Source organism: Pyricularia oryzae, chromosome 1 (genome assembly GCF_000002495.2).
Source record: "Pyricularia oryzae 70-15 chromosome 1, whole genome shotgun sequence".
Classification (NCBI taxonomy): Eukaryota; Fungi; Ascomycota; class Sordariomycetes; order Magnaporthales; family Pyriculariaceae; genus Pyricularia; species Pyricularia oryzae.
The window spans coordinates 2,056,990-2,079,975 of NC_017844.1; the positions used below are offsets into that span (position 1 = coordinate 2,056,990).

Genomic DNA, 22,986 nt, shown 5'->3' on the forward strand with positions numbered 1-22,986 from the left:
CAGAGAGCAGCACAGTCAGCAAGCAGTGCCCACCGACAATTTCTCGGCTTCATTCTACAGGACGCGATCCTAGAAATAGCTTTTTTTTCGGCCGATTTTAGGCTACGATTTGACGCACAGTCCCTGCCACTCAAGCGCTTCCCTTCACGTGAAACGACAGGGTGAGTAGTATTGGGGGCCAATAACCAAACGGGTATAAACACAAAACAAATAGAAACAACAGACGAATCAATCGCAGCTAAGCGCCTAAACCTAGTTGCCAAAGGCCTATGCCAAGAAAAAAATAAGAGTATCGTGCAGTATTGACCCCGATCGCAAAAAAAAAAAAAAAAAAAAAAAAAGTAAAAATGCACGGTAGTTTCTATATCGTGTCGGAGCGAAGGTTCCTTTCCACACCCGGGAACCCCTGAAAAAAATAGGCACTATTGCTATAACGCTTTTGCTGGTCTTCTTTCTCTACTACTGCTACTACAATAGACTCTGGAACTTGTCCAGACCAGACCCAGAGTTGCTCTGTGGCGGTGCTTGTGTTTGCTGTTTTTGTTGTTGCTGGGCCATCATAGCCGCCATGCCCATCCCCATTCCGGATCCCGTCATTGAATTGGTGCTATTATTAGCCATGCCCATGCCCATCCCTTGAGCTGTGCTGCCCGAGGAGAGACCCGCTCCGTACTTGGGACCCGCTGATGGCTGCAGCGCGCTCGCAGAGGGCGGCGGCGCGAGGCTAAAAGATGACATGCCAGAGCCCATGCCGCTGCCACCCATCCCAAAGGACGAATTATTCGAAGGCGGCGGAGGGAGGGAGAAGGATGAACTCTGCTGCGACATGGTGGGCCTGGAGTTCATTGACAGTGATGACATGGATGAGTTGAGCCCGCCGCCAAAAGAGGATGTCGCCGGTGGCGACGAGATGGTATTCGACGTCGACGAGGCAGAGGCCCATGGGTTTGCCGCCGCTGGTGTCGTAGCCGCCGAGGACCAGTTAATGGAGGCTGTTGTGCTGGCCATGGGCGTGGATGAGGCCGGCGGAGGCGGCGCAAATGCTGATTGTGGCTGCAACGGCTGCGAGTATTGCGTGTTCGAAGGGGCTAGAGTTTGAAAGCTGCCGAGATCGGGAGTCACCGTCCTGAAAGACGAGGCCTGCGCCTTGACAGTGGCTGGAAGAGATGGGGTCGAATTGTTGGGTGTTGACCATGAAAAGGTCGGCGCAGTTGTTGGCGACTTGACCGATGGTTTGACACCAGGAGACGTTACGTTAGATCCCGATCCTGATGCCATGCCGTCCCATCCCCCGGCATCCATGGGATTCGCTGCAGAAGAGCCCGACGGTTTGCCCTTGACCAGAGACTCAAAGTCGTCATCTCCAGCATTACTTGTGGCATCAAACTGAGTACCAGTGACTCCGCCGAACGACATGAAGTCGTCGTTCGGGCCTGCTGTGCTGCCGTTCGTCGTACCCGCCAACTCCTGCAACTTCTTGATCTGCTCGTCCTCAACACGCTTCGATAGTGACTTTATAAGCTCCATAAACGTCTGAAACTGCTTCAGGTCCAACAGCGGACCAAGACTCATGTTCCATAATATTGGAAGGATTTCCATGGCTACGAATTCCGCATCGGCTATTTTGCCAACGACACGCAGTACATTCAGCGCTGCAATCATCACGGCCGGCTCCTTGGTCTTGATGACCTTGATCAGCGGAACAATCTTTTCCTGCATCGTGTACTTGTCCAGCGCACTTGAGGATGACGATTTCGCTTTGCGCTCGTTGAGTCCATCAAGACCATCGTCGTCGTTCGGATCGTTGGAGCCACCGCATAGTATTACAAACGCCTGCAACCCCCTAACCTTGATTGCGAGACTGTTTGTCCGGCTGAAAATAGTCGCAATGACTGGGAAGAGCTCATTTTTTATGGTGCTAAAATCAAGCACCGGCAGAATCACTGGAAGTGATCGCAAGGCCGCATCAATTACTGACGGCGTCGGAGACTCTAAAGCTGTCCCAACGATGGGCAGTATGTCTGGAGAGGAACAGTTAGAATAAGATATATGGGGGGGAACAGACAGTGGTGCACAGACGGATACCTGCGCGATAAAAGAGCGCGCCGGGGGGGGGGGGGGGGGGGGGGGGGGGACATACCGTCCTTAAACTCTTTCCCGCCGCATATAGTGGCAATGGTGGCCAGGTTCTCCAGTACTACCATCAGACCAGCGTCTCGCGCCGGGTCCTTTTCTTGGGCATTTTTTACGTTTGTAACAAAAAGCTCTTTCAACTTGGCTCGGACTTTATCTCCAAAAGCTCGCCTTCCTGATGGTAACAGGTCGATTATCTTGAAAACGTTTTGCAGGATGAGTGATACCAAGTCTCTGTCTTTCAACTCCTCCAACAGTGCCGGAAGAAGCTTCTTTTCCATTACTGACTTGGGGAAAGACGGGAGAACCTTGTTCAGTCCTCTCATAAATTGCGCCTTTTCATTTGGCGTCTTGGCTGGGAAAGAATCCAAGAACCGAATGGTAGATACCAATACGTTGTCAAAATACTCGCTCATCTGAAATTCCTTAGCCGTCATCCGCTGCGCCGGTCGCCTGGTGATCAGACGGGGCAGGACATGCTGAGATAGTTCCTTGGGGAGCGGACGTGCCGAGCAGAAGTTGTTGTTGACGGAAGGGGTAGTAGATGACGAAGAAAAGACCCTCTTGTAGCTGGAGAGGCTTTGGTTGCTCTCAATGGGGGACCGGTGAGGCGAATTGTAAAGCGCCACACCCAATATACCCAGTGAAAACATGTCTGCTGAAGTGGTAAGGTTGTTGTCCATGACAAAGTCGGGCGACGTGTAGTCTAGGTTGATTTGCACAAAACGTGGAAGCCTTGGGTCTGGGTTGAGGACTTCTGACAGGCTGATGGGTTGGAAAGATGTTGGCTTTGTAGAGCCTTCGGGTGGACTGCAATATGACAACCCGCTAATCTTCCAGTCCGACTATGGTCCCACTCGATAGTTAGAAACAATCATTTGGCGCTGGAATGAAACAGATACCTCCTTTGTCCTCCAAAAATTGAGGTGACGTCTACCCTAACTCACCTTGGCATTGATCAGGATCGCATCAGGGGTCAAATTACCATGCACCAAGCCGGCGTTCTCGTGCAGGAACTCGAGCGCCTTGCTTATCTGCAAAAGCCCCTTTTGTATCTCGAGCTCGTCAATCTCGATTTCCCTCCGCCGGCGCGTCCCATCCGAGTCTTCGGTGACATAGCGACTGGAGCGTCCCCCCGGCCCGCCGGACCGCTCCTGGTCGTCCTTCTCCTGCAGCAAGCTCGCCAGCGACGCGGTAACAGGTTCCGTCACGAACTGCAGACCACCGCCCCGGGTCTCCTCGACGGGCTCGACTAGTTCGAGGACACTGGGGTGACGGAGGCGGGCCAGGGCCGAAGCCTCCCGTTTAAGACGGTCGACGACCTCATCTGCGGTGCGCTTGAAGGCAGCAGCACTCGACCGGCTGAGTGAGTTTCCGTGTGAGTCGAGGGATTTCCGATCAAAGACAAAGACCGAGTATGGTTTGCCTGTCGACTTCTTCTTGGCATCATAAATCTTCCAAGGGCCGGCGGTCGAGGTCGAGTTCTGGGATATGGAATAGTTACCGGTGATGTTGGTCGACGAGATGGACTTTAACGCGTTCGAGAACATGGTGGCAAGCGAGTGAGCCTAGGGCTCTCGAGCATTGTGGAGTTGTGTTGATCGGATGGATTGGGATGAAAGCGCATCGATCAGCGCAAGGCAGTTTGGGTAGAGAGAGGATAACCAGATCTATGTGTTACGCGGCTTCTCCCGTTGACGGGGAAGTACCGTACCGGATAGAATCTGCCACACAACAAGTACCACACTGGCTTTCTTTATTGTGAGCCTTCCCGAAGATAAAAAAAAGAGAGAGAGCAGGAGATCCAGGTAGTGAATCTTGCCAAGTCTCTAAACCCGGTTTTCTCGCATCGAGCGGTTTATTGGGCGCGCATGCATGGGAACGAGACGATGATGCTGGAAATTAATGGTCAGCCATCTTATTTCAGATAGATAACACCACCTGGACAACTTTCATAGCGACAGTTGGAGTCAATCAATCGACTTGTAACTTAGTGTAAAACAACCCCAACCCTAGATGCACGAGTCCCACAGTGATCTTTACCCCACACAAGTTTCAGAGTGGGGAGGGACAATTTTACTCCGTAGCTCAACGGAACGAACTGCTCTCAGCTCAAGTCTTTCTTAGCTTAGCTTACCAGGCAAGCCAGGTACGAAGCAGGCAGGGTCCGCAATTTAAAACCAGCAAGCTAGCCTCCGATATGGCTCCGATGCCAATACCTTACCTTGTCTGCGCATCTAGGCCTCTCTGACTGACTCCCCTTGACAAAAGACTGGCTTGTGACTCAATTGTTGCCTCCCAAGTTCTTTTAGACAATATATTTAAGGGAATGCGTGCTCCAAATACCAAATGTTTTTTTTCTTGTTTTTTTCCATAATACAACAACTTTGCTGAACCTGCTTGTTCATGTCTGGAGGCCACCTAGCACGTACGTGCGTTGCATCTCTTTTAAGCCGACTGTGCGCACCGGTTCTAACCGTCGCCGTTATCGCTCATCCTTGCAATATTTCTAGTCGCAACTCTTCGCAGCTGTGAAGGCTTGTCACTGCCTAAAATTTTCCTAGACCTTGAACCCTCCTTACAGCACCCCCAAGAAATCAGGGCTAATAGGGCTGAGGCAGGAAACAAAAGAAAAGAGAAAAAGACATGGCGCCTTCTATGCTGCGTTCAATTCTGAGGTCGTCGCCATCGGCGGCACGCCGGTGGTCAAGACATTACAGTGTCAAGGCAGAGGTCGCCTCGACCGCCCAGCCCAAAGACATTGAACCTGCACAGCTAAAGATCACCAAGACTAGCAAGCCTGGTGTGTTGGACAAGCCCGAAAACCTCCTCTTTGGCAGGAAATTCTCAGGTTGGTTCAGACAGTCCTAGGAGTGTTGGCCCCCAAACTTGGTGGGCGTGAAACACACTCAACCAAAACTAATTCCTGATTTGCTACTACGTCGTGTAGACCACATGATTACTTGCGAGTGGGAACAAACCAATGGATGGCAACAACCGCAGATCGTCCCGTACCAAAATCTTTCCATGGACCCGGCTACATGCGTCCTCCACTACGCGTTTACGTGCTTCGAGGGTATGAAGGCCTACAAGGATAAGTCCGGCCAGGTGCGCCTGTTCCGTCCGGATAAGAACATGGAGCGCTTCAACAAGTCGGCTGCGCGTATTGCTCTGCCAAACTTTAGCTCGCCCGCTCTTATCGACATTATCTCGCAGTACGCCAAGCTCGAATCACGTTTCATCCCCGACCAGCGCGGGTTTTCGCTTTACCTGCGCCCGACCATGATAGGTACGCAAAAGACGCTCGGTGTCAGCCCTCCCGGGTCCGCGATGCTTTTCGTCATTGCAAGCCCCGTGGGCCCCTATTACCCGACGGGATTCAAGGCCGTTTCGCTCGAGGCGACCGATTACGCCGTGCGCGCCTGGCCCGGCGGTGCCGGCGACAAGAAGCTCGGCGCAAATTACGCGCCCTGCATTGTGCCTCAGCGCGAGGCCATGGCTAGGGGTTTCCAGCAGAACCTGTGGCTTTTTGGCGAAGAGGAGTACGTTACCGAGGTCGGTACTATGAATATGTTTGTCGCCATTAAAAACAAGCAGACGGGCCAAAAGGAGCTCCTTACGGCGCCCCTGGACGGTACTATCCTCGAGGGCGTAACGCGCGATTCCATCCTGGCCCTGGCCCGCGAGAGGCTCGTGCCGGAGGGCTGGGCTGTCTCTGAGCGAAAGTTCACCATGAAGGAGCTGCACGAGGCCTCGACCGAGGGCAGGTTGATTGAGGCTTTCGGTTCCGGTACCGCCGCTATCGTCAGCCCCGTCCGCTCGATTGCGTGGAAGGGCAAGCTTGTCCACTGCGGTCTTCAGGATCACGAGGAGTCGGGAGAGATCGCCATGAGGATGAAGGGATGGATAGAGAGCATCCAGTACGGCGACGAGGACCACGAGTGGAGTCACGTGTGCTGATTTATTCTACTGTAATTTTTCTTTTTAATGCCTCTTCCTTTTCCTTGCCTTGGCGTTTCTTTGTCCAGACATAGATCACATCTATAGAAAGATTACATCTATAGAACAGCCGCAGGACAAACGTTTTGTGCTCCAGAAGCTCGATCCAACACTAGCGGTGTAGATGCCTAAAGAGTACCTGCCATGGGGATGAAATAACATCGTGGCTGACAATCGAACCAATTCGCCTGTTATTAGTAAGCTGTAGTAGGTATGCGTCAGTGAGCTTGTAAACGGAAGATTGTGCTGCATGCGTGCTCTCAGCTCTATAACGACGTCGAGTCGAGGCCAGCTTGCCGCATCAAGTCTCTTATGAATGGCCTAAAATGCCAGTACTAACAGCAAAGTCAAAGGGAATATAGTCTTAGTTTCCTCGATTGAACATAACAGAAAATATTGCCATCGAAAAGTGATGGAGGGTGGGTAAAGAAAATGCGCAGCAGACAAGGAAAAAAGGAATCAAATTCAGGTCTATTCCCCCAAACAGTTTTCAACACACAGCGCCCCTTGTCTGTCCTCTGAAGTATTCCCATCGCGGACAGAGAGAGACAAAGAGGACACTGGAAGAAATTGACAACATCGGGCTCCTTGAACCGAGTCCCGAGTTCATCCCATCCGTTCAGCTCAAGGCTTCTTCTCGGGGAAGGGGTCCTCCAAGATGCCCTCAACCTCTAACCTCCGGCGGGCCTCCTCGAGAGCCCAAGTTTGTATCCTGCGGGTATGGTTAGCACGAGTCTAGCTTTAACAAAAGCCCATGCCACAAGCAATTCCAAGCCCCTCAATCGTCCACCCCAGTCCTCCATCCCATCACCACCCACCACAAGCATCAATTCCCAACGGACAGACTGCCAACTGAATATCAACAAGGAGAAGCAAACTCACGAGGTGTCGGGCTTGAAGCACATGGCAACGGTAAAGACGGCAAAGCTGCCAAAGAAGCCAATGTACATGATGTTCTCCCAGCCCTCCTTTTGGTACTTCTCGCCGGGCTTGACGCCAAACAGCCAGCCGGTCGGCGGGTCGTACTCAGGCCCATGGGAGGCCAGGCGTCGTGGCGTCGTCGACAACGTCCTGGTCTGCGTCGTCTGCCGGAGGGCGCGGAGCGCCACGCTGGGTCGGATGCTGGGCATTTTGTTTTCGGTCGATATTTGGAGAGGATATTGGTTTGTTCCCGGTTTTTTTCCCGCCCCAATTGACTTCGGCTGGGGCTTGTTATAGCTCGCGGCTGCTGTTCGTTCTCGTCGATCAGCTTTTTTGGAGTGGAGATGGGTCTGGCAGCTAGACGAAGGCTGTAGAGATTGAGCCTTCGGTGTCGGGTCGTGACTGCGGTTCGGTGGTGCGGGAAATCAAGGTTGGGATTGACGGGTTACGTGTGACCGGGTCGGTGGATACACGCCGAGGCGTCTGTTGTTGGGGAAGGTCACGAGAGCTATCACGTGATTGAATATGCGCTGTCATCCCATGCAGCTATAGCGACTAATGCAGTAGTATCCATCTGCAACTGACTGACAGAGCGACTCGGAATGTTGTCACGCGTGTTGATATCATTTAAACTCGAGGGATTGATTAGCAGCTCCAAGATAGCGAATCCTTTCGTCATGTCAATCATATCAAGATAAGGTCCCTAACTAAGACAAACACTAATATTTCTAACCCAAGGATCATACTCGATCCGATCGAGATCTTCCATATTCGTACTCAAGTAATCCATGGTGTATCCATACCCATAACCCATTTTCAACCAACCCAGATATCCCAATGCTGATTTGATAAAACGAAGAGTCCCGATCCATGCTGTTCCTGAACATCCTACGCATACTAGTTCTTCTGCACTTAAAAACCCCCAATGTTTATGACAAAAAATTCTCCAGAATAACAAAGACAAAACAATATTGTGTAGCGCTGGCGCCAAAATCAAAAAGGGCAGACTCAAAATCCGCCGCCAGACATATCGTTCAGGATATCCCGAAGAATAGGCTTACCCTTCGTAAGCATCTTCGCGCCAATCTTAGCTTGCTTGGTCGGCTGCCGTCTACCAGGCGGGACATTCTCCTTCCCACCGGCCTTTGACACACCAGCCGATGATAGCTTTGGCAAAGCATTTGCGCCGGCCGTCTTATTTGGGGGCTTTCTTCGGGGAGATGCCTGTGTCGGTGCAATCGTTGTTCCTGTTGCCGCAATCCCACCGTCCTCGAACAAGTGCGACTCCAGGGCGTCTGCAGGGAGATCGCAAACCCAGTTGCGGTCTTCCATCAGTCTCACAAACTTGGATAGCATCTCGTCGGCTCCACATCCGCGAAGAGTCTCACGGCTGCCAATCACAAGAAGCTTGGTCTTTGCGCGCGTAAAGGCGACATTGATGCGTCGCCAGTCACGCAAGAGGTCTCCGATGTGGCACGCCTCGTTGCTGCGCACCAGGCTCAACACCACAACCTCCTTGTCACGACCCTGGAAGCGGTCAGCCGTGTGCATCTCCACGGCAGTGGCATCACCCGTGTTCTTGCCTCTCAGGAGCTTGTGTTTCAAGAGAGCAAGCTGCGAGCGGTAGTGCGTCATGACGCCAATCTCGTTTGCTGGAACACCAAGTGTCATTAGCGACTCAACAAGCTGCACCACAAGCTGCGCTTCTACAGGATTGACGATCCTGTTGCCCTTTGCCTCCTCGCGGCTGTCGGGTAACGCGTCTGTGTTGACGAAGGCAACCCGAGTATCGGGATCAACCAAATGACGCAGCCAACAAGAATTGCCATCTGTGCAGAACGACTTTGGCAAAGAAAACACGGGTTGCGATCTGCTCAGAGACATGAATGATGATGCGTCGTAGTGATGCCTTGACAGAGCCTCTGGGAATGGTATGTCGAGCTTGCGGAGGCGTAATTCCTCTGTGCCGCACTTGAGGTGACCCTCGTAGATGAGTTCGTTGCTTAACGCCATGACATCTTCGCACATGCGATATTGGTGTTCGAGATTGACGACCGAGTCGGGATGAGTGTCGGAAAGCAGCTTGAAAAGGCTGACATCGAGTCCGCCCTTCCGGGCCTCTTCGTTTTGCACAAGGGGCGGCAACTGGTTATGGTCGCCAACCAAAACAAACGTACGTGCCATTCTGATCGGGCCCAGGCAAATGGGCAGCGTAATCTGCGAGGCTTCATCCACGATGCAGTAATCAAAAGTGCGCTCGTTGAATAAAGGGTGACTGATGCCCAGGCATGTTGTAGCAACCACTGGTAAATCGTGCCATGCAGTCCTGATTTCCTCAAAAGAGTTCATCGGCTGCGCTGCCAGGGTGGCAAACTCCTGAACTTCAGGGTGTACCTTGGCAGGAGCACCAAGTCTCAATACCGGAATGCTATCGCCTTTCAACTTCAAGAGGATGTTGTCGACGGCACTGTGAGTATAGGATGTGAGCAAGACGCTCTTGCCCTGACGAATCAAAGCGCGAATTATATGAGCGATGGTAGTGGTCTTTCCAGTTCCCGGCATTCCAAGCACCAAGGCGTAGTCTTTGGCGCTCATGACCTTCTCGACGGCCTTCTTTTGGTCCACGTTCAGACTCTCGCCGTCCGAGATTTCGTACTGAGTTGCCACGGTCTTGAAGGTTGGAGGCTCCAGGTCAACAACAAGCCGTCGAAGATCAAGAGAACCCGAAGGACCATTCGCCATGACTTGAACAAGGTTGTTCCGTACTGTAGCCATGCCGTTGCTGAACTCATCCTTGTCCAAACGATACCGGATTCGAGGCTCTTTGGTTCCGAGAGGCGGTTGGGTCCCGACCCGATCAGGCCCAACTTCCATGATACTAGCGAAGACCTGGTTGTTGACCTCGTCAAAGCCCGGTTGGCGGATCCTGGCATTGTGAAGTCTTCTGTCCACGGCGACGGTAATCCTCCGTTTTGTGACTGCCACCACGAAACCAAGAGCCAGTGCAAAGTGGCCATTCTCATCTGAAACGACGATAGGCTCACCCACAGCAAGTTGCGACTCCATGAAAGAGAAGTTGCTCGTGACATCATCCTTGAGAAAGGTGTACTGAAACCGGTTGATCTTGGGGCTGTTTTTGTCTTCGACTGCTGATCCTTCCTCGAGGACGACGTTCGAGAAGCACCGGCCGACCTTCTCACGCTCTGTACTGAGCATCGTCCAGAGCTCCCGACGGAGCTTTTGACTTTCCTTCTCTTCCTTGGTAAGGAGATCCTCCCACTTCAGAAAGAACTCTTTGTGCGTCGGCGTCAGGTGTTGGACAACTTCGTCAAACTTCCCCTGCATCCCGCTTGTTTCGCCATCTCCATCGTCAGCAAGCTTGTGGTAGATGAAGCACGAAGTTTGCGCATAGCATCTACCACAAGCATTCTTGGCTTTTTTCATCGGCGGAAGCTGGACGCTTCTCTCGCGGATATAACATGCCAACGTGTTGCGCTGCATAACCATGTGCCGGAGCTCGTGGCGAACTGCCGGTATCCTGATGGTCTGCGAAGTCTCCATGTAGTAAAGGATTCCGTAGGCTATCTCGATATCGTATCGGTCGGATAGTAGCAAGTTGTACAATGCCGTCTGAGCCTGGTGGTTGCTGTTTACGTTTTTACCAGTCTTGACTTCGAAAGGAACCGTCAGATTGCGGCGGTTGTTGCCGTCCTTCATGGTAACTTGCACAGTGGCATCAATGTTGCCCTTCAAACCGTACATAGGTGACCAGACATGCTCCTCTACGTCCAGGAGTTTGCTCACACACATGTTTGCCTTCTCGCCGTTGCGGCCGTGAACAATCGCATCGGACTGAAAAATATTCAGTATGCTACCGGTTTATGGCGTGTTCAACCATGAGGAGGATGTTTTTGACTTACCTTTGGAAAGTTCGAAACAAAGGCTTCGGCCCATGACCTCATCTCCCGCATCTTGGATAACAAATGCTCGCGAGCCTCTCCAAGGCTAACCTTGATTGTGTAAAGGTCTTCTATGTGACGACCGATATTCTTGTCCACCAACGCAGTCAGAAATTCAGAACTCCACTTGTTGGCCATGAGTGCTTCTTGAAAGATCTCATGGAGCATCGTGCCGTAAACGAGAGGGGGCGAGGCTTCACTGGTGGCCTTGACCCGATCCTGCAAGACAGCGCGCCGAGTGCAGCTGAATGAGTCTGCAACAACGGTAGATGATATGAGCTGGTCCGGATGCAAGATGAGCATGTTCTGTGAATTATCGATGATGCATCTCCCTGAATGCTCAAAATCGCCTATAATGTGAACAAATGCCTTGGTGCTGACAGGAGTTTCGATCCAGTCTCCACGAAGATGAACTGTAACATTCGCTTTGGTGGTGTCCTCCACCAAGAGGAGGATCTTAAGGCAGACAGTCGTATTAGCGCACTATGTCAAACTTGTGTCCCATGACATGTATACCACGGTAGGCTTAAAACAGAGTCAGCTTACCTTTTCCGGACAGCCTCGTCCTGTGTCGGTGGTGTACACGGCATCATCCACACGGGTGACCTTGTATCTTTGAATAACTCGGGCTTTTGGGCTGGGCTAAAATGTCGTCTTAGTAAATTGTAGCCCTACGTCGACTATGTATCTGTACGTACATGTGTCAAAGCAGAAGCACAAGCAGAAGCAGAAGCCCTCGTAGACCGTGTGGTTTGGTTATGTGCCGCCCCTTGTTGGGCCGACTGCGTAGCTGCCAACTCGGCTGCTTCAAAATCAAAATCGCCCCCAAAATCATCACCGAAAACGTCATCAGAGCCAGTATCCCCGAACTGAACACCGGCACTGTGTTGCTTTGCTTCCGGGTCGGACTGTTGCGGTAATGACGCAGCTTCGTTATATTGGTGTTGAACTTGGTGCTGCGATGTTGATCTGGACTCTAGCTGGGTTAAAAGCCCCTCCGCTGCCTCGAACAAGTCATCGTCCATGTCATCAAACTCATCGTCAACCTCAATAAGCGTTTGTTTCCCTTTTTCAGGGGGCTGAATGGGCTGCGCCAGAACCGGGTTCGGGTCATTTGGAGTTTCGGGTGCGACTAACGTAGCATCGAGCTCCATTAGAGTATCGTCGTCAAAGTCATCGTCGCCATAATCTGACGTACTATCAGCCGGCTTGTGAGAATTTCGGTCTTTCGAATCGGCAAGGCCTGAGCTTATTGGTGACCTTGTCATGGGAGACTCGGGACCTTGTGTTCGTGATCTTCGTGGAGACCCACGAGGTTTGCTAGGAGAGGGAGACTGCGGCATGGTCTCGTAATCCTGACTTGCGTTCGACTTTTCGATTTCGCCAGTCACTGTCTCTAGCAAAGCTGACACCATGGACAGCTTCGAGTCCGGTCGACGGCCGCTTTTAAGCTTGCTAGTTGGAGACTCAATACTTGAAGTATGAACTTTCCGTCGCTTTGGCCAGTTGACGCCGTTTCCACAGCTTATCGCCCTCCGCAGACTGCTTTCGGTCTGCAAGCCCGCCCCACCTTTGATGGGACGAGGCGACGAGGAGACTATCAAATGCGCGAGCGCAGGATTCGCGGCATTGGGTGTGGTCTTCTTGACGGCACTGCATACTGAAAATCTGTCCCAGAGATCGAATGCAGGATCCGCATGGGGCGACTTTAACGCATTAGTGAGCTGCTTGACGTCGACAACAGGGCTATCGAACCTGGCATGAGCCGGTGAAGATACAGGCGAAGAGCTCCGGGCTCTTTTCCTCCCTCTCCCTGGATGAGCTGGAGTTATAAATGTGTCTTCGGGGTCGATTGGTTTGTCCCAGAGAATCCTGTCGCTGGGCGAGACCTCTCGCTGGTTTTCCCTGGCGCTGGCACCCTCCCCCATCTGGATCAGATCCTGCCATGCCAACCTGGCCACCGGAGTCGTTACGGTATCTGGTGGGTACGAAGGAAGTGCTAGCGGATTCGTCGTTTCTGCAGCTTTAGGTGCACCGTCCTCCCTGTCGGAATCACTGTCAATGGTTATGACGGTGGACGCATTTCGGGAACTCTGTCTGGCAGGGGCTTCTGCGCCCTTGGTAGTCGCCGTGGCCTCGGCGGGCTGGGGAGCATCTCCAGGGTGTTCTTGGAACCGAAACTTTGTTAACTTGTCCTTGGTGACTTCAGACACGCGAGGGAGTGGCTTCGGAGGTTGTTGTGGAACGGCAGAGTGACTTTTGGAGCGTTGCCACGTTTGTTTGCGCTGTGAAGAGGGCAGAGTCAGTTCGATTATGTCAACAAGGTTAATGAACGCGTCCCCAAGTTGGACATATCAGGATCACCTACATTATTAAACGATGTTCTTTGCTCAGAGTACGATTTTTGGAGAGGCATTTCTGTACTGCCCACAGTCAAGAGAGCATTCCTTGTCGAATTATGAGAAGTATGCAAAGAGCTAGACAAGACAAGGGTAAATCGAAGTCAATAACCGTCACTGTTTTCCTGCAAAGTCAAAGACACTTAGAGACGTTGTAGTGGTAGTACTCCCCACCAGTGAGTGCACTTTAGCATCTGGGGCGCGTCCGATATTAGTGTTTCGCGACGCGTCAAACAAGGGCCCCTGAACCGGGTCTGGTGGGGGCCCGCTACGGTACCTAAGATACCCACTTGTAGATATCCACTCAGTGACATAATCTGACGTTGGTGTGAGGAGCTTGGGCCATATTCCTCTACAGCTACGCTACTGGCCAATGGATTCCCAGTACTATGATCTACCGAGAAGTGTGACTTCATACATCAAGGGCGCCTTTGCAAAGAACTTGACCATTAATTTAAAGAACCTAGGTTTCTTTGTGCATCCTACTCATCAGACTTGACCGAAAATATCAGAGGTGCTGCTATAAGCGAAAAAAAAATTCAGAGTCTTTGGAAGCTCATCCGGCGACCCCGACCGCGCGCATGGCAGGCCTCGACGACCCGCGCCTGGCATCCCGCCAGGCGAGTTCAGCAGCATCTGACCAAATTGCTGCGGCAAGCATTGCCCGCATCAATTGGGAGTTTTTCCACCCGCGGCCTCTGCAGTCATCAGACCGGCACCGCAGACGTTTTGCCGAGCGTTATATCGGCAACCCGGCACGGATAACGGGTCGGGAGCTTCGGCAAGAGGAGGTCGATGCCATTGTAGACCACTTCAGCCGGGGCACCAGGGCCGAAAAGATGTACGGTATCCCGGCGAGCATCGCTTGCACGTATTTTTTCTGGAATAGGGGTGCCAATTCGTACCGCTTCCCCTTCCTGGGTCCTCGCCCGGTTCCGCGTTTCCTAGCGGCCCTGTCCTCTCCCGCGATTGCGCATTGGACCTGGCAGCTAGTCCGGTTCCTTACCTATGACGTTCTGTGCAATATAGCTGTGAGCGAGCCCGTGGGCAGGCTGGCCTTTAGCTACGCATCAGATGGATCGCTGAGCGATCCTAGACTGGCCCAGCTGCGCCAGGACCACGAGCGGAGACTTCATAATATCCGCGACCAGCTCATGCAGCAGGCCGCCCGCAGACGCCCTGGGAGCGCGGGCCCTGGCGGTGCGGGCGGACCACAGAGGCCGCGGACCCTGCCCGACCATGACAACGACTACACACAAACGCCAGAGGAATACACCCAGTCTGACGGCTGGCAGTCGGCTGATAGCCAGCCGGCCGCCCAAACCGCTCCAGCCGAGACTTTTCCGGTGCGTCCGACTTGGCCAAGGGCTTCTCCTGCGCCGCCGCCACCACCTCAGCAACCGCAGGGATCCTTCGATAATGATGATCCTTTTGATGATGCCTCGCCTGTGGCTCGTGACTGGAGGGACGAATCCTCGTCGCAACCCTCGTCGGGCCGGCCGGGAGAGTCGGCTTGGGACCGGTTGAGGAGGCAGGCGCAATCCAAAGATCAAAACCCGCCACAGCCATCTTGGGAAGCCAGGCGGCAAAAGCCCGGCTCCCAGTCTCAGGCAGATCAGGACTGGACATACAAATCCGATGAAGACTCACATTCCGAGACGGAACGAGAAAGGGCGCAGAAAGAGTTTGATGCAATGCTGGAACGTGAAAGACGGGCTGAGCAGAGTGGAAGACGTCGGTGAGATTGATATGTTTGTCTGCGGGTGGCAGTCTTATTGTAAGATAAGTATACGCATGCGGACATGACTAGTCACACAGACAACAATTCATAACCTTGCCGTGTATCATTGCATGAAGCTATTATCGTGCTTTGCTGAACACATCTGTAATTGGGCCTCATTTAGGCGTCCCGAGTGTGGCCACCTACAACTTTCATTATTCACGACAGGTCTCGCCCTGTATAATCAGTCTATTCATGGAGCAATAAATATATCTCACATAAACCTATGGTCGGTCTATCTCTCGGTTATCACAGAAAAGGTTTTTACACAAGGGAAGGAAAGCGCACTACTTCATCCTATACACTGAGAATGAGAATCATGTAAACCTAGCAACCCGTTCACTCCTTGCCGAAAGAAATTAGAAAACCATTGCGACAGGCTCCAAACCAGCTTCTGAAACACACAACCCCGAAATTACGTCTAAAGAAGATTGAGAGATGGCTCATTGCCCCAAGTCCATCGCACTTTTCTTGACTCCGTCCATCCAGATTAATATCGTAAAGAAAAAAAAAACCAAGATGTTTAATAGTTGTCTCGTGTAATCTCCAAGATTTGCGTGACATATGGTGCAAGGAGCCAGTTCTTCATCATGATCTCACAAAGCCTAGCAGTAACTGGACGGAACAGCAGCTCGAGCGTCTTTCCACTAGCATCTCCGCCCTCGGATGATGAGTCTTCCACGCCCCCATCGGACTTGCTCACGTTTCGTGCAATGTTGCGCAGAACAAGTGCTGAACTTAACGGAATTCCAGCAGCCTGTGCCTGGTTCGAACGTTCGTCGCGCACCGCGGCCGTTTCCTCGAAAGAGACGTTGATCGTCTTGGCGGGGCGCGCAATGAAGGTACGTCTGGGGCGCCGGCCATCAATGTTGAGGGAGACGATCGCAGTTTGCTGCGCCGCAGCGCAATGTGTCTTGACATGGTTCATCAAGGTAGAAAGCTGCATCTTTTGTGGGCGTGAGTACTTGTTGCATTCTCCCCATGCGCAGAACAGGTCGCGCTCCTTGGCCATGAACTTCCCGCTAGGATCACGCGACTCTTTCAGGTGATCATCGATAATGTGGTTGTACATCTTCTCGGGAGTCAGGAAGTGCTGGCCACAGTTAACAACTCGCAGCGGCGCATTAGGATCGTTCGGGTTTCGAGGCACCGGTATTCTCCACATGCACGGCAAGTATTCCGTTCCGTCTTGAGCAATAGGTCGGATGCGCGGCCTCACACCCTTGATGATGAACCTTTGAATCTCACCGCGCTCCCCTTGCTCCTTGACAATTTGAGCTCCAGCATGTGTAAAGACATGCGAAACGTTCCGAATGAACTCCGCCGCACCCATCATTGGTCTGGACATTTGTTGCAACGGAAAGCTGAGGGCTGCTTGAAATGCTTGCCATATAGCGATCTGTGTTATTGCAGACTCGGGATCCTCTTCAAACAAGCATTTGAGCCATGCATAACACCTTTCAGGCTCTTCCATTGCTAGAAGCTGTTGGCGAAGATCTTCCGGTACAGGTTGTACAAAGTCGGTAGAGGGCAGCTTGCTCTCTTTTTCCAGGACCACCTCTCGTTGAAACTTCTTTGCACCATGGGACAAAAGCCTGACAAGGTGGTTGACAAGGTATCCGGCGTTGACGTCCTTGAGCAAAGTTTCGACATTGACGAAATGCGATGTGTAAGTGTAGAGGAAGTCCAAACACGCGTCGATCATTTCGTCATCGTTCAACAGGAGCCAGTCCAGGATGTTTTGTAGTATACTGGCTGGAACATCATGAAGCTGACTCGTCTCACCCAGGTTGATTGAGAGTCGCGCAATGGCTCGCAAAGATGTGAGGATCATCCCACGGTCTGTAGAGTGAAGTTGTGCAAGAAGAGTCTGGTACAACGGGTCAACCGTGTCCAGGACGATATAAGGCGCGAGCTGCTCTGCGATATCCAGTGCGAGATGTTTGATCTCAACTATCGTGTCGCTGTTAGGAAGATGGAGAATGATGCAGATGAGGTCCCTTAGCACATTGAAGTCAGCCATGAGCACCGCGTTTTCCTGCAGCGTGACCATGTTGCGGATAGTCAGTACGGCTTCGGTCACGTGCACCATTCGGTCTGCAGCGTCGGCAGGCTGGATATTGTCGAGATAAGTCTTGGGCTGGAGTTTGGCGATTCGATCAAGGATATCGGGGGTACCGTTCAGTCCATCGAGTACTTCGGGGTCACACTCATCCGGGTCACCACTGTAATCGACAGTCCAGTTCACGTCAAAGTACAAGCCGCCCACCTCGAGAGCCTTTTCGACAAGACCCTCCGCAAGTCCAGCAAAGGTTTCAAATTTGAATTTGTCACCACGCTCGAAAGAAATCTTGACCAGGTGATGCAATGCATACGCCTGCTCGGATGGAATTCCAGAGCGAAGGGCACACAAGCAGCGCATATAAATGTTAGGGCCCTCAAAGACAGTTGCTACAGCGAGCTTATGTTAGCCGAGGATATCCCATGCGATGCAATGAGCCGCCAGGCTTATGGGTAGATTGACTTACTTCCAGGGGGTGGCCGGATTGCCAACTGCCCAGACTTGATGCCAGCCGCCTTAAATTTCTCCTGTCGACGTTTTCGTTCAAATTCGACAGGGTTATTTGCTGGCGTCTCAACCGGTCGCATCTGCATGGGTGACTCGAGACGCGGCTCAAAGTTCTGAACAAGAGCCGACATGAGCTCAGGGTCCTGCGGGCTATAGGCTACAGATGGCCCACGAACTTGGTTACCCATGTGAGGTGGGGGATGTCCTGGCTGAGGATGGCCCGCGGTCGGTGCTGGATGGGAATGCGGCGGGGGCTGATATTGGGTCTTGGGCTGTTGCGCAGGCGGCGTATTGGCAGTGGGCTGCGATTGGGCCGGCTGCTGAGCTGGTGTTGCCGCATGGCGCGTCTGTCTGGACGGGCCGGTGTCTGGTTGGAAAATCACCCGTTGGGGCGGCGCAACGCGGAGACTTCGGGTGGTGCCACCCGCCCGTGGAGTCTCCTTGCGCGCGGGCGTATCGTCGGTCTCGGAAGCAGATGCGGCTACACTCGAGGCTCGAGCGGCAGCGGGAACGGCCTTCTTCGGCGTATAGTTTTCGAGTGTACGGGTCAGAAGACCACCTCCTTTCGCGGACTCATGCTCGAGGATGAGAGGTGGCGGTGGCTCTTTGTTGTGAATGGTCTGTATCTCCCAAGCAGCTAGGTACTTTAGGAAAGCAGACTTGAGAGCGTACGCGACACCTGCGGCACTCCTGTCCGTTACATCCAGCCCCAGCTCCGTTGCCAACTTGCGCCATTCCAGCGTCGTCGCTGAAACATGATCGTAACCACCAGCGGCCACGACGTGTTTAAAGACCTTGAGCAGGTCGAGATGCGCGCTTCCGACCCATGGCTCAGGTTCAAATGACGTTCCACGCTGTTTGTGATATGCTCTAAGCTTCGCGATGAACTCTTCGTACTCTGGGGTTCGGTCGATAGTATGCGTCACTTTGGTCTTTTGGGCGGGGCTTGCTTTTGCTGTCCTAGAGTTGACATTGCTGGCTCTCGATGCGCGAGACGTGTTTCTGGGCGAGTTGGCTCCCGAGGATTCGGCGCCATCATCCGAATCGACCGACATGATGTCGTGCCTGTCGGGCGCCTAGTTGATGTCTACGCGGCGTCGGCGCAATGGGAAGCGACAGCCTAAGGAGAAAGGAAAAAGAAGCAAGACAATACGGGATAAATATCTAGCTTCCGAAACAAACTTCGAATACCAACGGATTGCCCGTTTCCGAAGTGCCCCAAGCCAGCTCGTTCAGTGAATAAAGTGAAGCGGAATACCGGAAAGCACCTCTGCCAGGCGTGAGGTACCTTGAAAGCAGGCATGCAAAGGCAATTGCAATTGACGCCGACGACGTTAGGCTGGACGCGACAAGGCCAAATGCAATTCCACGCGAACTTTGACAAGCTGCCAGACGTGGACTCGAAGTGGAGACTTTCCGGTGGGCCCATCGTGCCTGCAGCATTCATCAATGTAGTATTGCACGTGATATTAGATGCAGTGGAGTCCTTGCCGAAAAGTGAGGTATGAATTGGTAGGTATTCGCACCTTCCTTAGACAACTACCTACTTAGATAGGTGAATTTCAAACCAAAAGACCTGAAGCGGGGCAGCAAAGGTGAATGTAAAGATCCTTTGTATCTTTGCCCTTAGGCGTAGGCAGGTAAGGTAAGACTGGTAATTGCATAAAAGGCATGTCCTTGTTGCGCAGACCAAACAACCACAGTATGCATTCGTCCGGCAACAAAGGCAGCCATCCATCATTCTAGATAGCACTGTCGCCATCGGAATCGAGATATTGTGGCTCTCCTTGCCAACCTCTGGCCTCTAAAATTAGAATACACATTCAACGCCCTACTCCCCATTCTATGGTCATTTTTATGTGAGCTTTCTGTACTCGATTGTGTGGGTGATTTCATCAGGAAGATGCGGCAGCTTTGCATCAATATCCTCGTCACGACAATATTTGAGATCTCTCATCACACAGTTCTCGCTATACCTTATCGAAGCGGCGGTTGTGCTGGATAAATATGCCGACAAGACGCTCCATTCCCACGGCGCTCACTGCAGTCAAGCCATCAGTGGTGGTACCCCTCCAGAAAGTGCTCTACAACAGCGAAGATCCTACTCTCGAACTAGATGGTCTGATCGAGCTTGTTATCAAGGATGAGCGACAGCTTCAGCCAGGCGTATCCTGGACAGCAGGATCATTTGCAACAGAGCAAACACTGACTGTATTATGTGGCAACCATATCATTGTGGGTTCTGCACATTTGATACCCGCTTGGTGCTTTGTCGTGCATTCTACTTGGGTCAAGCTTACGCATCTGACATTTCCATGATGAACTAAAGGAGTCCATCAATTTGACCCGATTTGCAAGATCCTTGAGGGATGCTCCTGAGTCCTAGAAGGCCGAGGGGGCCTTTTCCTCTCTCACCTTGCAATATCCGTCTTCGGCAAGCTTCACCAACTTTTTGAAGAGGCGCGGGGCGCCTACTGTGACGGAAACTGGCACCTCAACAGCAACAGGCAATGGCAGGGCAGACGACGGTACCACGAACTCTCTGCAGGTTTTCTTCGCAAGCAATGACGACTATTCGGAGACGGCAAGCGAACTCGAAAAGCTCAAGATTCTCAAACCTGCGGTTCCTCTCACACGCCCGCATTCTGCTTCTCAAATGCCTGTCGGTATCCTCCGGCCTTTGTGTACTCAGTTGCCCCGACCTTCTTCTGCTCAGCTTACTCGCCCCTCCTCTGCACAACCGCAGCTGGGAATATCACGCCAGAATTCAGGCTTTCATCCGGGAAGGTTTTTAAGCCCCGTATCCTACCGCCCATTGCAACGCAACGGTAGAGGTCAGCTTGTGCGTCGAGTAGCTGGCATTCCATCGCCAGCAATGAGAATTTCGCCCATGTTTCGGCCCAAAGACAGAGCGGATTCACATACCACTGCCGAAAGGATGTCCTCTTCGCAAGAGGTTCACTCTGGATTGCCTCAGACGCAGTACTCAGATACCACCAGTCCTTACTTCCCCATCGATCAAAGTTCGCAAGTCCTTGGGTTTCAAGACAGCTTCGATTCCCCTTATAACATTTACGGAGACGACCAAGAGCATATCGACCTTGCACCTCGACGGGCGCCTATCATCAGCAACCATGGACAGCCGCCGACCCAGGCTCGTTATTTGGTGGGCAGCGCCCATCTGCCCCTTAGTGGTCTAGTCCGTGGGCCCATGACACCACCAGTTTTCAGGACAGAGGCAGAAGGTTATCGTCCCGATCAATTTACGCCAAAGCCTGACCGCCTCACCCGTCTGCACTCGCAAGGGGATGAGGCCGACTATCAACGCCTCTTAAGAAGTACGCGCTCAGGATTCCTGACCACGAGTCACCATCAACCTGCAGACGACTCGCAACAAGACTACATAAATATCGTCACTAAGGGGATGGAGCACTTTCGAGCCACTCAACGAAAACTTGACGCGGTTTTGACAGCGAACGAACCGAATTCGGAAGACATGAAAGAAATCTTGGCTGAGTATGCGGACGAATTCGGTCGTATCTGGGGTTCTCTTTGCAAAGAAGGTGGTCCTTAAATTTGTCCTCTTGATTGGGTCATGGAAACGCGGTGCCGCAACCTCGGTTGATGGCCCCAGAGCCCAGAATCATAGGCAACTAACTAATTTGGGGTCTTATGAAGTGGGTTTTGTATTTCTGCATATTTTGCAGCCATTTGCTTGGAGATAGCTCAGTTATGACAACATCGCTGAAATTTGGATGCGTCAAGTAACATCATGTCCTAATTTTTGCTTGTAACTCAAGATAGCCTTCATGTTCATAACGCCATGGCCATTTTTCCCGGGGTATCTCGAAAGTAGAAGAAAACAAAAGCTAATAAAACCCAGGAAAATCAGAACCCAACTCCAATAACCTGCAAACCCAAGACTAACTCCGATTTCTCGTGCGTTGCACTCATCGTAAGAGTATCTTTTTAACCCCAAGAGAAACTCGCTTGATGCAAAGGGGTATCATAAATGCAGACACAATATCTTCCACCACGAAAGATATATCAAGACGAAACAGAAACAAAATCGAGAGACTGGAGCGATCAGCCAAAGCAACCCAAATTGCCAAGAAATTTCTGGCGCTGAAAATATCCCGACTGCTGCTCAAAAAAACAGATATGGCAAAAGAATCGGCCTTCGAGCTTGACTTGGTGACCGTCGGGACCGTAAAAAACATGGAGGCTACTGCCCCTGTTTTTGCGAGCCGGTGGCCACACCACCGGCCTCTTGGACAGCGGGCCGGATGCGAATCCAAGTCCGACCAGCCCTGACGAACGTGCTCAGGCGACGGTTCGACGTCTTCGTGGCTGCCTCCTTGTCGGGGACGCGGACCAACAAGCGGTCTCCAGGACCGCGGATCCTGGTGAGCCTCTGGCCCCTGGCACCCGTCGTCAGCACGACCCGGCGGGTGGGCGTGACCCATTCCGGTGGGCTGATGAGGAGCCCGGGTTTTCCGTTGACGCGCCGGTATTTGATGCGCGGTTGGGAGGGTTTGGCGGCGGCGGTTTGTGCCGCTGCCATGCGACGGCTGGCGGATCGGGTTGTGACGGGCATCCTGCTGCTCTTCTTAGGCGGTAGGCTGGGGATGCTCCTGGGCAGTTGTTGATGGCTGCAGAATGGTGGCTTGCCAGGCTTTTCGATGTGTCTTGTCAGTAGCTGTCAAGCTTTCCCTTGCGCATGCAGTGACTGGGTGGACTCTTGTCTGTGTGTGATGAGACACCTACCAAGTAGAACCTGTTTGTCAAGGGCGATTTATGTGACGATGGGAGTCTTAAGCTTGATGTGTCTGTTTCTCGAGTGCTGGCTTGTAGCAAACTTATCGAACAGGGAACGTAAGGTCGTCCTGATGGAGGTATATATACTTTTTTTTCTTTTTTTTGGAAATAAAGCGAGGGACAAGACCTGACAGACCGGCTGCAGCACAAGCGCTTTCTGGTGACTGGTCTTGCATTTGTGGTTGTGTGTGGGAAGTGCACCAACCTGTGAATCATCTTTATAGAGGTAGGTTTTTTTTGGTATTGTTTGCTTTTCGTTGCTGGGGATATAGAAAGGGCTAAGCATGTGGGTGGCCATATCCGATGACATTAAGCTACTGGGGAGGCTGGGGGAAAATACCAATATTGCAGAAATTCTGCAGTAGTTAATGCATATGATATACGGGAAGAGAGTATATTCGTGAGCAG

General features: G+C 52.3%; 8 protein-coding genes across 8 annotated transcripts; 3 read left to right on the forward strand and 5 right to left on the reverse strand.

Moving 5' to 3' along the window:
• Positions 1 to 48: 48 nt before the first annotated feature.
• MGG_11895 (SCY1 protein kinase) lies at positions 49 to 4,127 on the reverse strand. The gene is made up of 3 exons (XM_003709237.1): positions 3,081 to 4,127; positions 2,141 to 2,978; positions 49 to 2,021 (listed from the first exon to the last, which is right to left on the reverse strand). The coding sequence occupies exons 1-3, from the start codon at positions 3,681 to 3,683 to the stop codon at positions 469 to 471; spliced, it is 2,994 nt and encodes a 997-aa protein (XP_003709285.1). The 5' UTR covers positions 3,684 to 4,127; the 3' UTR covers positions 49 to 468.
• Positions 4,128 to 4,277: 150 nt separating this feature from the next.
• MGG_02489 (branched-chain-amino-acid aminotransferase) lies at positions 4,278 to 6,344 on the forward strand. Its single transcript, XM_003709238.1, has 2 exons — positions 4,278 to 4,984; positions 5,084 to 6,344. The coding sequence occupies exons 1-2, from the start codon at positions 4,780 to 4,782 to the stop codon at positions 6,091 to 6,093; spliced, it is 1,215 nt and encodes a 404-aa protein (XP_003709286.1). The 5' UTR covers positions 4,278 to 4,779; the 3' UTR covers positions 6,094 to 6,344.
• On the reverse strand, positions 6,059 to 7,505 carry MGG_02490 (uncharacterized protein). Its single transcript, XM_003709239.1, has 2 exons — positions 7,015 to 7,505; positions 6,059 to 6,844 (listed from the first exon to the last, which is right to left on the reverse strand). Exons 1-2 carry the CDS (start codon positions 7,260 to 7,262, stop codon positions 6,757 to 6,759), a joined length of 336 nt encoding a protein of 111 aa, XP_003709287.1. The 5' UTR covers positions 7,263 to 7,505; the 3' UTR covers positions 6,059 to 6,756.
• A 201-nt stretch (positions 7,506 to 7,706) lies between these two features.
• Positions 7,707 to 13,619, reverse strand: MGG_02491 (DNA replication ATP-dependent helicase dna2). Its single transcript, XM_003709240.1, has 5 exons — positions 13,381 to 13,619; positions 11,711 to 13,297; positions 11,559 to 11,654; positions 10,974 to 11,468; positions 7,707 to 10,905 (listed from the first exon to the last, which is right to left on the reverse strand). Exons 1-5 carry the CDS (start codon positions 13,426 to 13,428, stop codon positions 8,062 to 8,064), a joined length of 5,070 nt encoding a protein of 1,689 aa, XP_003709288.1. The 5' UTR covers positions 13,429 to 13,619; the 3' UTR covers positions 7,707 to 8,061.
• Positions 13,620 to 13,798: 179 nt separating this feature from the next.
• On the forward strand, positions 13,799 to 15,588 carry MGG_02492 (uncharacterized protein). The gene has a single exon (XM_003709241.1). It carries the CDS (start codon positions 13,993 to 13,995, stop codon positions 15,151 to 15,153), a length of 1,161 nt encoding a protein of 386 aa, XP_003709289.1. The 5' UTR covers positions 13,799 to 13,992; the 3' UTR covers positions 15,154 to 15,588.
• Positions 15,362 to 19,135, reverse strand: MGG_02493 (uncharacterized protein). Its single transcript, XM_003709242.1, has 2 exons — positions 17,720 to 19,135; positions 15,362 to 17,642 (listed from the first exon to the last, which is right to left on the reverse strand). Exons 1-2 carry the CDS (start codon positions 18,813 to 18,815, stop codon positions 15,715 to 15,717), a joined length of 3,024 nt encoding a protein of 1,007 aa, XP_003709290.1. The 5' UTR covers positions 18,816 to 19,135; the 3' UTR covers positions 15,362 to 15,714.
• Positions 19,136 to 19,306: 171 nt separating this feature from the next.
• On the forward strand, positions 19,307 to 21,334 carry MGG_16131 (uncharacterized protein; the record flags this gene model as incomplete). Its single annotated transcript, XM_003709243.1, has 2 exons — positions 19,307 to 19,995; positions 20,147 to 21,334. The coding sequence occupies exons 1-2, from the start codon at positions 19,768 to 19,770 to the stop codon at positions 21,332 to 21,334; spliced, it is 1,416 nt and encodes a 471-aa protein (XP_003709291.1). The 5' UTR covers positions 19,307 to 19,767.
• Positions 21,335 to 21,985: 651 nt separating this feature from the next.
• Positions 21,986 to 22,754, reverse strand: MGG_02495 (uncharacterized protein; the record flags this gene model as incomplete). The annotated part of the gene is made up of 3 exons (XM_003709244.1): positions 21,986 to 22,435; positions 22,528 to 22,537; positions 22,711 to 22,754. 3 exons carry the CDS (start codon positions 22,752 to 22,754, stop codon positions 21,986 to 21,988), a joined length of 504 nt encoding a protein of 167 aa, XP_003709292.1.
• Between the last annotated feature and the right edge of the window lie 232 nt (positions 22,755 to 22,986).